At 46.1% G+C, this 13,587-nt stretch overlaps 2 protein-coding genes across 5 annotated transcripts in view; one reads left to right on the top strand and one right to left on the bottom strand.

The window, feature by feature from the left end:
• Positions 1 to 5,622: 5,622 nt before the first annotated feature.
• LOC122388932 (ATP synthase subunit s, mitochondrial-like) lies at positions 5,623 to 9,536 on the bottom strand. Of its 3 annotated transcripts, none has more exons than XM_043380445.1 (6): positions 9,249 to 9,536; positions 8,508 to 8,713; positions 7,976 to 8,187; positions 7,316 to 7,478; positions 6,717 to 6,907; positions 5,623 to 6,310 (listed from the first exon to the last, which is right to left on the bottom strand). In XM_043380445.1, exons 1-5 carry the CDS (start codon positions 9,306 to 9,308, stop codon positions 6,721 to 6,723), a joined length of 828 nt encoding a protein of 275 aa, XP_043236380.1. In that variant the 5' UTR covers positions 9,309 to 9,536; the 3' UTR covers positions 5,623 to 6,310; positions 6,717 to 6,720. The 3 variants fall into 3 exon arrangements, with proteins under 3 accessions (XP_043236380.1, XP_043236381.1, XP_043236382.1); XM_043380446.1 differs by having other exon boundaries at positions 9,178 to 9,513; XM_043380447.1 differs by having other exon boundaries at positions 9,108 to 9,275.
• A 259-nt stretch (positions 9,537 to 9,795) lies between these two features.
• LOC122388930 (dynein axonemal heavy chain 2-like) overlaps positions 9,796 to 13,587 on the top strand; it is a 44,842-nt gene continuing 41,050 nt past the window's right edge. Inside the window, exons 1-8 of one of the 2 annotated variants that reach the window (XM_043380443.1) lie at positions 9,796 to 9,872; positions 10,922 to 11,202; positions 11,407 to 11,507; positions 11,678 to 11,923; positions 12,069 to 12,246; positions 12,512 to 12,676; positions 12,925 to 13,038; positions 13,347 to 13,494. In XM_043380443.1, the coding sequence (XP_043236378.1) occupies positions 11,004 to 11,202; positions 11,407 to 11,507; positions 11,678 to 11,923; positions 12,069 to 12,246; positions 12,512 to 12,676; positions 12,925 to 13,038; positions 13,347 to 13,494 (1,151 nt within the window). In that variant the 5' untranslated portion in view covers positions 9,796 to 9,872; positions 10,922 to 11,003. The remainder of the gene's footprint in view (positions 9,873 to 10,921; positions 11,203 to 11,406; positions 11,508 to 11,677; positions 11,924 to 12,068; positions 12,247 to 12,511; positions 12,677 to 12,924; positions 13,039 to 13,346; positions 13,495 to 13,587) is intronic. The other variant, XM_043380442.1, reaches the window with a different exon arrangement.

The raw sequence follows: 13,587 nt of genomic DNA, 5'->3' as shown, positions 1-13,587 counted from the left end.
TGCATTATTAACATATTCATCATATATACAATATAAGGGCAACATGCTTTTTACAGGAAGACATGTCACACAGCCCAGTAGGATGAGGCTTCGTCAAGCGTCATTTTTAGCAAAGCTTTTCTTGCTTAAAATCCAGTCTGCAAAACATGGCAGGGCTTACACTTTGGCTTACACTTGACTCCCAGCTGTTGTGTCTTTGCTATGTGATGTTAAACATGTGAAACATCTTACTATTCATGTATGCGCCATGACTCATGTAATCTTTTCACAGCCGAGACGCTCCTAAGGTACTGGGAATGTGGGGAGTGCAGCAGCATCAGTGCAGCACCGATGGTCGGATGCGACGGCTGCGATAAATGGTACCACTTCCGTCGTGCGGGACTGACTAAGGAGCCAGGTAAGCGCAAATGTTTTCTGTCTCAGTATTTTTGTTGCAGCTATAGTGATCAATGAAATATTTTCCGCACTGTTCAGCCAAACATGTATTTCAAACAATCTGCGTCCCAACCAAGGGCGTCGCCACAGGGGGGGGGAACGAAGGGGATCTTGTCCCCTCCACTTCTCCACTTTTTAAGATTTTAACATTACGCCTATGGCGTTGCCAGGCATCGGTAGGATTGTGATTGCAGGATTGCAAAATCCTGATTGCATTCCTTTTTGGTGGATTGCACCTGGATTTGAAATCCATTCCAAAAAACAGGATTTGATTGCGGATTGGATTGCATCATACTTCCAATTTTTGCAATCCAATCCGGATTGTGTTTGATTAGTGCTTTGAAATGGTTTGTTGCGATTGAAAATTATGAGATCGGCTTCATCGGCCTAATGTAGGTACTTTGCTATCAAGGGCTTTATATCGAAACTTGAAATAATTTAAACGCTTTTAAAGGGACCCTCTTACCTTAACATTAGATTTGAGTTGAGATAGCCAAAATGGGGTCCCTGGCTCACAATTACCGGTTTCGGCACTCACAACATCGAGAAATGCCTTAAATCGGAAATATTGAATTTCAAAATTGCAGCATTTTGATTCAGAGGGGCTAATGCTTAGGAATACCCCTCTGAATGTGTGACGTCAGCGCAGATATCTAACGATTTTTAAATGTTTGACTAAAACGTTTTGTAGCACGCGGTGGTATATGCTGCTTTGCGCGCAACAAATGCCGCACTTTCAAATAAAGTCGCTAGGAACAGCGGAGATCCCAAAAAGTAAACAATCGTAAAAGTCTAATATCTTGAAAACCAGTGAATATTTTTCGATGAAATTTGGTAGATATTCGTTTTCGCTCTTTCTGAACCGAGCGACGTCACTTTCATGCCAATTCATTAACTTTTTTGAAGGTGGGAGGGTCCCTTTAATTGAAACGCTCAAAATAATATACGCTGATGAACTAGGTACATAGGAAGGGCAAAATTACGTAGTTGAGGGCGAGTTTTAAAAATATAAAACAGTGGTTGGGTAGAAGTTTAAATGTGGGGGTGTTTAAGGCAAAAATATTTCCCATAAAATACCTGTGCCTTAGATAGGAATTACTCGCAATACTAGGTACTAGAAATGGGTGATTTGGGGATGGAAGCACGGCCCTATGCCCCCCTCCCTCCCCCAGATCCACTAGTGCACATAATAATACAACAGGATTGCAAGAAAGGATTGCGGATTTGATCACAATCCAAGTGAAAAAAGGGGATTGCGGGTAGGAATGCAATCCACTTCGGCACTAGGAATGTGGATTGGGAATGCAATCCTTTCAAAAAGGATTTTACCGATGCCTGGGCGTTGCATGGAAAGAATCGACTTGAAATGGTCCTCGTCCCCTCCAAAATGGTCAATGTCCCCTCCAGTCGTCGCACCGTGGCGTCGCCCCTGTTCCCAACTACACAAATTTAGTCAAAAAATGTGCCAATATGGAATTTTCAGGTTCAGTTGAATGAAATAGGAACAATGATAATTGTAGATTACGTATACCTGCAAGAGAGGAAAACAGTATACATTGTATTGCTTGTCCTTCACCGATACTGTTATTTTTCCATTTCTAGAAACACCGACATGGCGATGCAGGTGGTACTGCCTGGTGAGGCCGCGGTCTCCGGAATCGCCTGCAGACGAAGTCACCTGGCGTCCATCTGCACATCACTTGCAGCAGTGAGGCCTGCTGACAGCGTCTGGCAGTGTCGGCAACGTGCCAGACAGCTATCTGGAGTCCTGCTCACCACAGGTCGCCGACAGGAGGGGCGACGCATCGTCTCCGAGGTCGCCTCAGCAGCAGTGAGACCCCACTGGCCGTCTTCTTAGGCTTCAACTAGATTGCGAACAACCTATGCTGAGACAACGCCCATGACGTGTGATCCGGTACCGCTACCGCACTGCGTGCCTGTGCCCGCCGTGAGCCGCTAGTGCATGGGTTCGACCATGAGAATATGTGTTTATGTTGCTTTTACTATTGTTTATACGTTGAAGTGACGAATTGTTTATTTTTCGCAAGCCTCCGCTGTCCGGTTGCCTGCAGCTCCATGCAACGCCAGCTGTACTGTTGTGCGTGAGCCGCTAGTGCATGGGTTCGACCATGAGAATATGTGTTTATGTAGCTTTTACTATTGTTTATACGTTGAAGTGACGAATTGTTTATTTTTCGCAAGCCTCCGCTGTCCGGTTGCCTGCAGCTCCATGCAACGCCAGCTGCACTGTTGTTTTAATGTTGTCTCTCCGCTCAGCTGTATTGTTGCCTCTCCACTCATAACAACCTATGCTGAGACAACGCCCATGACGTGTGATCCGGTACCGCTACCACACTGCGTGCCTGTGCCCGCCGTGAGCCGCTAGTGCATGGGTTCGACCATGAGAATATGTGTTTATGTTGCTTTTTATGCTATTGTTTATACGTTGAAGTGACGAATTGTTTATTTTTCGCAAGCCTCCGCTGTCCGGTTGCCTGCAGCTCCATGCAACGCCAGCTGTACTGTTGTTTTAATGTTGTCTCTCCGCTCAGCTGTACTGTTGCCTCTCCGCTCATATATGACACCCTCTATATGAATGGCACTACTGATTGTCACACCCACTGTCCGTATTGTCCGTAGTGGTGTCTACGCCCATGTTAATACAGCGTGCAGAATCCAGATTCTATTGAGGAGAGTTGAGCCAAGTCACCATAGGCTCGGGAAGAGAGCAACGTGGAGGCCCACTGCCCCTTCCCCGGCCCCCACTGGGGGCGCCAGCCACTCCAACTTTTGACTGGATGTCAAGAGCGTCGCCACGAGGGGAACGAGTCGCCGGCAGCCAAGGCAGCCAACGGCGTGTGAAGGTTGCCTGACCTCGAGGAAACTGAGATGGCACCAACGGAGGTTTTGTTAAGTAGGCGACCAAAATTCGAGCGGCAGCAACCTGGGCACCTTCACAGATAGCAGTGCCGCGTATCAGGGCGCCTTCGACGTTGAGCTGGGCGCCGATCATCAGGACGCCGGGGGAATATGACCCAATATCCCCCGTAAAATATGTCCCTCGGAAGGGAGACCCAACCATAAAACTGAAAGCTCGCCGTATTTTATCCACTATTTTTCGAGCAGGTCCATAGATTTCCGTCCTCAAAAGTGCGGGGATATTCCCCAGTGTTTGAGTTGGATGGGACTATAGTGGCGTTTACACCGACAGGAGATTCCCATTGCCGGCTGTGGGAAACTACTGTCGGTGTAAACGCCATTCATATTTCCTGCGTCACCCCTGCGGGGACGCCCTTACTCCATGGTGCCGAGCTTATCAATTTGGATATCAATGGAATCAAAATCTCTTATCGATCGATGAAGAACTAAATTACCCCGACCCGGAGAGCGTCTTTGGAATCAAAGCAGTAGCACATGACGCAAGACTTCAGGCAAATAAATCCTTCTTGTCTGAAATAAAACATTTGTGTATTGATAAGCACGTTTTATAAGCAATGGTAGCAAGATTCTTCATGTATTTGGTTAAAGTGATAATTTAGTAGCAGATACTTACCGTCGCATTTCGTTTGTTTTTTAATTAATAATTTATATTGTCAGAACAAGCAACATGTCTCTTCACTCAACAAAAATTACAAAAGTGAAAAAGAAATGATAAATTGCTTATATTTTGGTAAAACTAAAAATTAATTCGGCACACATTTTTCTTACAGCGTTGAAGTCCAGCTCCAAAGGACAGCTGACGATCGTAGCCGAGCAGGCTGTTTGGTACTTCTTCACTACTTCTTAGAAGTACCCGTTAGTACCGATCATGTCTCACATAATAAGCTATTGGAACAAAAATATCCATGTTCTTCTTATTATTCTCCTTTCACACTTTAAATAAATACTTTTGAAATGCATTTACAAATTAATTTCACAAAAACGGCTTGAAATTTTACAACGTCAAAATACTTATTCCAATTTCCACCATGAAACCACCACTATATTATTTGCTTACAGAACCGTGCGCACAGTGCGCGCAGTTTTATCGTGACGTCAGAGGGTGCTTCCTCAGTGGCGCCCCCTGGCGGGGAACGCGTGCAAAAAGTCCAGCTCTTAGGCATGTCCCAATAATGCACCAAACTTGTAGGTTTAACAAAAAGCTGTTGGGTGTTGGCAAAAACACCCCAAACATCCTCTATTTCACACTCTCTATGTACAACCACTGAATGATGAAAGGGTAAATGAATACCTATCAATACGTCTTGCAACGCCTCCTACAGAATAAATGAAAATCAAAAATCAATTCATAAATATTAAAACCAAACAAACCAAGGTCTCTACTTCGCTTCATAAACGCGATGCACAAACGTGCTCGACACTGTTCTAAGCGTGACGTCTAGCGAAATGCGAAAAAGCAGCCGCGAGTTGCCTAGCAACTCGCAAAGAGACGGACGTCAGTCAATCTAGCAGCATATTGATATTCGCGAATCTACTGCTAGATTGACGGACAAAAGAAAGGAGGTTAAAACCAGGGTATATTGAATTAGGGTTGAAACGGCAGAGCGTTGCCAGGCGACGCACTACCGGAATCCGTCATACTTCTTTTAAATCGTGAATCCCAATCATGGGCCTGTTCCAGCGCCTCCAGAAGAAATTCTTGACTGGAGGCTCTACCAGAGGTTTTACTGGAGGCGCTGGAACGCAATCTGGAGATTTCTGGAGATTGGCGTCATAGATACCAAAAGAATGACGATTGTTCTCTCTTGAAACGCAAAATTTGTTTTCAATTTTAGTTAAAAAGATAAATAAAATTATAGCAATGTAATTTTCTTTACATTCAAGTTGTAAAATAATCAGTCAAATGTCCTTTGTTTACATTCGTGATTGTCACATGTGCACCATAATTGTAGACCAGAGCCTCCAGAGAAATTTGGACCTCTCAACTCTCTGGAGGCTACTGGAGGTTTCTGGAGCTTTGGTGAGAGCTTTCTGGAGCTTTCTGGAGGCGCTGGAACGCTCTCTGGAGGATTCTAGAGCTTTCTGGAGCTTTCTGGAGGTTTCTGGAGGCGCTGGAACAGGCCCATGGTGTGTACATTTTTTTACAGTACCCCAGCCCCCAGGCTGTAATCCCACCCCCCCCCCCCCCCCCCACGCCCACCACCACCGGTCAGCTTCGTCTTCGCCTTGGGCTCGCAACACAAGGAACCGCGTCTATTTACATTTTATTATCATTATCATCAGCACGTGACACAGACGAACAGCCCAAATCCCATTCGAAGCCGGCAAGATCAGGGCTCTCACGCGGGGTAGCACATTGTTGTAAAAATAACGCCCCTGAACGAAGAGGCCATTATAAGCAATAAAAAATATACAAATCGGTTACTGGTTAACCTCCTCGAGGCCTCCGCGCTTATAGAGGACATATCAAAAGTCCCAAATCTGAATATTTCTAGTTGTTTTATGTCATCCATTAAGTCATCCCCGTCAGGCAACAAAAACGTTGGACGGTCGCTGCCGCGTAGACCCACGCCCTGAGCGCTGTCCCGTGAGGGATGCACAATGGCAGGTGACGCGACGGGCTCATCTATATTCTGCCTATCACATCGAGGTAACAACGACGAACAGCTGGAGCCTGCGTCACTCATCCTATTCTCAGCCCCATAACGATGAACGGCACCGGCTTCTACAACATTCAATAACACCACGTCACTTGCATCGATATTTTTATCTTTCATCTGCATATGTACGCATTTGAGCACTCGTGTCTAAGTTGAACAAACCTCACAGATCCGACCAGTTTCATAGAAGAGGGGTCTGTCCCGTAACGCTGCATAGTCGGCAGTGTTGATATGGTGTCGATGACAAGCCACAGCCCTGCCAGCTTACTAAAGACCTAGGGAAGGAAAGAACATATAAACGTCAAAAAGTTATGAACTATCGATAAAACAATACCGTTAAAATTAAATGAGCGGGATGAGTAAAACATTGGCTTCCTTAGCCTAAATTTAGACCGGCATCGCGTCAATAAGGACAATGTTAGCTCGATAAATGATTAGCCTAAAAAAGATGTTTTAACAAAGCTGTCAACGCGGTGGTCATGATACTCGTAAATCAGGGCTGTGGACTGTGGAGTCGGAGTCGAAGTAACTTAAAATCATTCGACCCACAGCCCTGAATAAATACGACAAACACTCACAAGGCGAGCACAAGCCCAGCATGAAAATATCTCCATTAACCAGCTCCGTTACAATGCCCACAGACCATTCCCCGCAAACCACGGACACCGTCCGACGACTCACCAGTCTACTTCTTGCCGCCGTGCGGTGGTGTCGGTGCCGGCGGCGGCTCTTTGTTCTTGTTGGCGTTACTGCGTCCGCGCGGCGGGGGGAAGGTGACGTGACAGCCGGGCAGCAGCTGCTGCAGCTCGCGCACACACGCGTCCCGGTCCTCGATCTCGGGCAGGTCGTACAGATGCAGCTCCTTTAGGTGGCTGCCGGTGGACGGAGGGAGCGAGCCTTTAAAATGAGCGAGTCAAACAGCGGGGGGGGGGCGAGTCAAATGACGGAGGGAGCGAGTTATATGACTGAGGGAGCGAGTCATATGACAGAGAAGCCGCGAGTCATATGACAGGAGGGAGCAAGTCGTATGGCAGAGGAAGACGAGTCATATAACGGAGGGATCCGACCTCGGCTGATTCCCGCATTTGAGCTTCTCAGCACACATGAGATACTGCATACAGATCATGCAATAATAAATACACATGGACATGACGCAAGCGTTTGTATTCAAATGACTGTTCCAGTCCACAACGCTGTGGTGCACTGAAACTCCCCAGGTCGTGTGCTGATCCCATACACACGTCCTCTACTGGTTGGTATTTCTCCACTCCGTGACTCACGTGAGACTGGCGAGGTGCCTCAGTCCGACCATGGTGATGTTGCCGCAGCTACTGATCTCGAGCCACTCCAGGCAGTGGGAGAGGTAGCTGAGGTAGACGAGGGCCGGGTCCTCCAGGTAGCCGCAGTAGTGGAACCGGATCTTACGCACCGACGACAGACCCTCTGTGAGTAAGGCAGCGTAATTAGTGTCCGTATTACCAGAACAATCGGTAAAGTTAGGAACGATGCATAACGGGTATGCCTAAAATTCTCGTTAACATTTCCCACTACACTGAACGAAAGATAATTATAGCAAATATACGAGCCGATAAAAACACGTGGAATTGAACACATGACCTAACACCTAAACTGTAACTTGTGCAGCGCGATGACAACCCGACCATAAAAACGCGAAACGAGCGCGGCTGAATAAATAGAATTTGCAGTATTTTCCCGTAAAGGGCGTACATAAGTATCGGATATCCCGGAGATAAGTTAGGAAGAAACGAACAAATCGAACATAAAACGCGACGAACGATGTACAGCGCCTGGCAAAATAAGAACGGACGTCAAACATGTTTCTGAAATAACTAGGTCATTGTAGCAACAGCTGCACTGTAGCATTACCTCGCTCATGTAAACATTTGTCACCCTGCCTCACCAGTCCCCACAATACTCACTAAAGTGATGGAACCCGATGTCCATGAGCGCCGCGTTATCCGCGTTTATCTCCTCGATATACTGTTTCTTCCGGCCGGTGATGGGGGAGAGCGTGTTGTAGTCCTTCTGCCAGTCGGGCTGACTGCGCCACCGGAAGTGCGCGCCGCATCGCAGCAGCCACTCAGCACACGCACGGTCCGGCCCCACGTCGTTGATCCGGTCTGCATCCACCCTAGAGAGAAAACAACATTGGATGGAGGCGCTGTCACATCATGCTGATGAAGAAAACGATGACAAAAAGGGATGAATAGAGTTTTATGAAAACATTACAACTTGTGAGGTGCTGGCTGGATTGCAACACAAAAATTGTGACTGCTGACAGCTGACAGGTGAGGGTCAGGGTTTTATCTGATACAGAATGCTGAATGAATCAATCAAAATAATTTAAAATGAAAAGTAGTGTTAATTATGCAAAAACAAAAACCATGCAACTAAGAATATCCAGACCTAATCCAACTGGCCCATATTTCATAAGAGTAAATATCCACCTACTTGTTGAATATAGCATTGAGCCATCCCCAGATGTATCTGTGTTGCAGCTGTGGGCGTAGCCGAGCCAGCACCGGCGGACTGGCCAGGAGGCTTGTGGAGAGACATCTCTGCCCTGAGAAGCAGGATACAGGCTTCCTTGAGGCCCTCAAGAGGGGACGGGCCCCAGGCCCATATGTCCGAACTATGTTCAGCGCAGAACGTAGCATCTGAAAACAAAGAATAGGGTTTTAACTTTTAAATCACTTGTACTAACAGAAATATTATGAAGATTCTAGAACAATGCATTGCATGGTCACATTTCCCCATTGCACTTGATACCTGACTATAATGCACTTGGACATAGGTGCAAAATGACAATTTACAGGCAGCAGTGAGCAGGCCCTAAAACCCAGAAGGCGACTGATAACCGCAATAAAATATGCTTGATCCAGCAAATTGGTGCTGACAGATTACAAAAAGTATGCAAATATACATAGTGAGGAAACTAATGTAAGACCTGAAATCAAAATTTACACCATGCTTAATCCTCAAATGATTTCAATTTATAAGTGAATGACAATAGAAGACAAAACAAAAATGTACCTCAACCTCAACCATTACCAGAAAAGGAGATAGGATTTATTTCTTCACACTTCACAGTGTATATATTTCACATGCAAACAAAAATTACCATTCCTATCACGCTGGAAATTGCAGCCAGTCGAAGGAGGAAAATTAATTAGAATTAATCGCAACTCTAACCTCATCTAATCTGCAGTCTTTTGTTGAACGAATATGAAGTCGAGCAAGAAAGCTAGCCATTAATACTAAGTTCACACCATCTCCGACTTATGTCGGGCAAGAATCCAAATTTTGCAGTTTCGACTTTACACGTTGGACCTTACATCGGAGAATTTTAATAGTTCTTTACTCAATTTTTATTACTAACGAAATATAATAATATTCTCATTTTTTGAAGCGATATGAAACAAAAACAGCAGCATCGAATTGGTGCACAATTGAGTATGTGAACTGCGCCTTACTTTATTTATGCGTTACAAATGTCTTTTCTGCGTCAAATATATAGCTCAAAATAATTCAAGCTTCTTAAAAAAAAAAACAGAAGCGTCACAAACATAGGTCACAAAGTACAGTACAGTGAGTTACCACTCACCTAAATTAAAAAAGGAATGGAAATAAAAAAAAAACAGACAAAATTTATTCAGAGTGACGATAAGACTATTAATAATCTTAGCATATAATAACCTCTTGAAATAACCATAGCAACAGTCAGCTGTGCAATGTTTACATATGACCAAGATATGACCATATTGTAAACATTTGATTGTTGTCATGGTTGTCATTTGTTGTGGACAAGTTGTGGAGGTAATGAATGGGGGAAGGGTAGGTATGCGGGATAAATTGATCATTCAGTATGCTGGACCCGCCTTGAAAAATGCATGTCTTCCCTTTCCTTTTCTTACCATGCACCTGAGCCGTAAAATTTCGATGTTGTTCTTCATTCTTGTTTTGTCGACTGTTGAGACCAAAATCCAGGCCATGTTTGATATAAAATTTGCGGATAAGCAAATTTTCATATCTTGATCTTCTGTTATGTTTGTATTTTTATTTTGCTTTCGAAACGATTAGCAAGTCGATGGTTTCCAATACGAATCTGTTCTCAGCTGGCCTGTCCCGCTCGCCTGATGCACTCTACAATTTCTTCTGAAATTGTCACGCTCAACGCTGCTGCAACGCTGCACGTAGGCCGCTGATTTTTGGGGAAACGAACGCCAGAATTATTCTACCCCATTCTACGCGAGCTTTCGCGTCCGCGCTTCCGTGCCAAAGGCTCTCGTCACGGAGATGCAAGACGTCTTGCGCGGGCGGCAAGCGGCCGCAGAGTATCTTCGATTCATGTGTTCCTTTTGTAGAATCGTTGTTGAATGTAAAGTGGAACACGAAAAATGACATCGTTAGCGCTGGATAATATATCTGGATATAATACCCCTCCGGCGACTTTCGACGTTCGATTTACGGAGGATAGGTGCGGCGGATTACCTACGGGGTGCTGTGATCTCGATAGGAGGTCAAGAATTTCAGCGAAACTAGCACTCATATCCTGGAAAATGGTTTACATAGATATAGGCTATCGATACTTCAGCCGTGCACAAACAACGGCGATCTCATGGTGGATTGCTGAAGACACTCGAAATCGGTGCAACGCGTGCCCTTTGGGCCCAGCATCCAGTACCTTTCAATGTACCTACTTGCGGTGATAGTGGTGATGATGGTGTTTGGCTCTCAGTAAGATGGCGCCCCAAGATAACTCACAAAAGTAACCGTTTTAAATTGTTACTGCCCTTATGGTGTCGTGGAATCGTTGCATCTGCTGCTTGGGTTTTTATAAAACTACCTATGACGCTTCTTTTCAGGCTTAAAAAACTTTCAAGATATTTCATTCCCTGTGTCTAATTGTTTACAATTTATACTTGCCGACATTGATAACTAGCCGAAATGCCTAAGGCAAAGGGTAAAAGCAAAAGTCCAGGCAAGAAGACTCCAAAGTCGCCAAAAAGTCCCGGGAGTCCCAAGAAAGCCAAGTCGCCAAAAAGTCCGGGAACTCCTAAGAAAGGAAAAAAGGACGGGAAGTCTAAGAAGGGCAAAAAGGGAAAGAAGCCAAAGGAAGCTCCCGAAGAAGCATCTGAGATCGAAGGTAAATAGGTAAATAGGTAGCAACAGATGGTGTATTTAGACGTTCTTTTGCGGCAGGTATTGTTTATTCGAATGTCTGGGCACTCTAGGGCACCGCTTAGATGCTGGTGGCTGCGATACCATATGCAGTGAGCTCCTGTGCGTTTTTTTTATTTATTTGCATTTGCAGTAATATACCTACGATTCATTTTTGCATTTGCTTCAGATTCACAGTTTGACGAGTCGGAATGCACTGAGCTGCCGGAAAGTGACGAAGAAGTTGAATCGGAACCGGAAGAAGAGCTCATCGAAGAATGGGTGGAATCGGTGAGTAGACTGTCGCTGCCCTACTTCATTATTCATACAATATCTCGCTGCCCTTCACTATAGCATTCCCTCGTGCCCTGAGGCACTCACCATACCTCGATTGCGGTACTGTCTGTCTCACACTCCCCGGTATCGTCCGGTTACCGTCGTCGTTTTGCCCCCGTCACCAGGTGAGCTACGTCCGTCGGTGCTGGTCCATGTGCGGCACCCCGGCAGAGTTGTGGCAGGACTGGCACGACGAAAAGGTCACTACCTTCCTCAAGGACCCCGGCTGTCCACTCATCACCTTCTACGTGGACTCCCCGGCGCCGGCGGCGACCGGCGAGAAACCGACACCGCCGGCCGAGACAGCCGACGACGCGCCGACGACGCCCGAGAGGACGCTGGTGGCGCTCTACGGAATGCCCGCCAAACAGGTGCGGACGGTGGCCCGGTGTGGGATCACTGAACTGTGTTAGATTGCTGACGATGGAAAACCGCCCTATTTGATAATATACCGGTAAGATTCTTTTCTTATGGTGTTTTTGAAGTATGTTGAAAGCTGTTTTTCTCTTCTCACAGGTTGATGAAATTATATATTTCGCCAAACGACCAAACTCGCCGCCGATTCTGAGTGACCTCAACTATCGCGGGAAGATATCCTGGGGCAACATGAAGGCGCCGTTTCTCGAGTCGCTGCTGATCAAGATGTCGTCGCTCTACATGCCGTATTTTCTCGGCAACACGCACTGGCCAGACAGTATCCTTTGATTAGAGAGATGAGTGGTTTGTAGCGATTTTTGACAAATAGTTACGTGCTATTGCAGGCTGTTGGAATAGGTTAGTGAGGTTTATTTTTATGTGTCGATGGAATACGCATTATTTTTTTTCAGCGCGGCTATTTCTCATATAATTCCCAAAATGTACCGATATTACCCGTGGTCGTGAGTAGGTCGCTTCCATATTATGCTTTCTTACTACATCCGCTCGATATCCGCCATGTTTTCCTCAACCGCCCCTCCCAGGCATCCGTAAGGACTTTGCCAGTAAGCTGCACCGGTTCATGGCGCACCTGACCGACGCGCGCTACAAGGCCGCCGGCCAGACGGTGCTTTATGTGCCCGACGAGGACCTGTCCCGGTCCGTCGAAGACATGGCCAAGGATAAGGACCTCGTGGAGCGACTCGAGGGTGAGTGACCGCACGTCGCGGCGGGCCTTGGTCGCGGCTCTTCGGAGATGAATTATATAATCCCCTGGTCCTGATTTATTGCGGTCGATTTTTTATTTTCAAACGTCTTTAAATGCCGATAAAATAAAGAATGTGGTAAAAGATGGATTACATCGCGTCACTTTGCAGCTTTGATTGATTTTTTTTCAAACGTTTAGGATATCTAAAATGTTGCGATAAAATTGATATCATTGATTGATCTTTTCCAGCGGCTATGGTGCACTGGATCCGTCAGATCAAAGAGATGCTCAGCAGTCTGGACTCGATCGAAATGCCAGAGAAGGCCGGTCCACTGGACGAAATCAACTTCTGGAACGACCGATGTGCGTGAGCTCGGGCTTAAATCGGAAAGTCGCCTTATGCTAGTTTTATTTGTGTGTGGGAATGGCCGAGCTGCGCGATCCTATGCTGTTTTCATTATTTATTGTATCCGTAAGCATCCAAAATATTTGCGAAAGTTGATGGCCTTGCGCGACATCATAACGTTAGCGAGGTTTTTCCACTAACTTATCGAACCGATATAATATGCGCTCAACTAAATAAGGCCACCACAAAAGCCGACTCCAGTTTATTGCGCATACCTATCGCACTTCATGCTTCATGCCGTATACCTCTCCGACCCGTTACGCAGGTAAGGACCTGTCGGGTGTGAAGGTGCAGCTGGACAGCCCGGTGGTGACGAGAATGAGCGAAGTGCTCCACTGTGCCAAGTCCTCCTACCTGAGTCGCTTCAGCCGACTGGCGCACGAGATCCAGGACGGCTCCGAACAGGCCGAGAGGTAGGGCAGCGGGTACCGTGACTGAGAGACGGGGTGTGGTGGACTTTGGATGTATTGAAGCGTGTAACCATGAATGACTCACGAGCTTGCTTC

The sequence above is a fragment of the Amphibalanus amphitrite genome, unplaced genomic scaffold (assembly GCF_019059575.1).
Source record: "Amphibalanus amphitrite isolate SeventyFive unplaced genomic scaffold, NRLGWU_Aamphi_draft 000339F_arrow, whole genome shotgun sequence".
Classification (NCBI taxonomy): Eukaryota; Metazoa; Arthropoda; class Thecostraca; order Balanomorpha; family Balanidae; genus Amphibalanus; species Amphibalanus amphitrite.
Note: the sequence above shows the minus strand (reverse complement) of the source record. Positions and strands in the feature narration are given on the sequence as shown.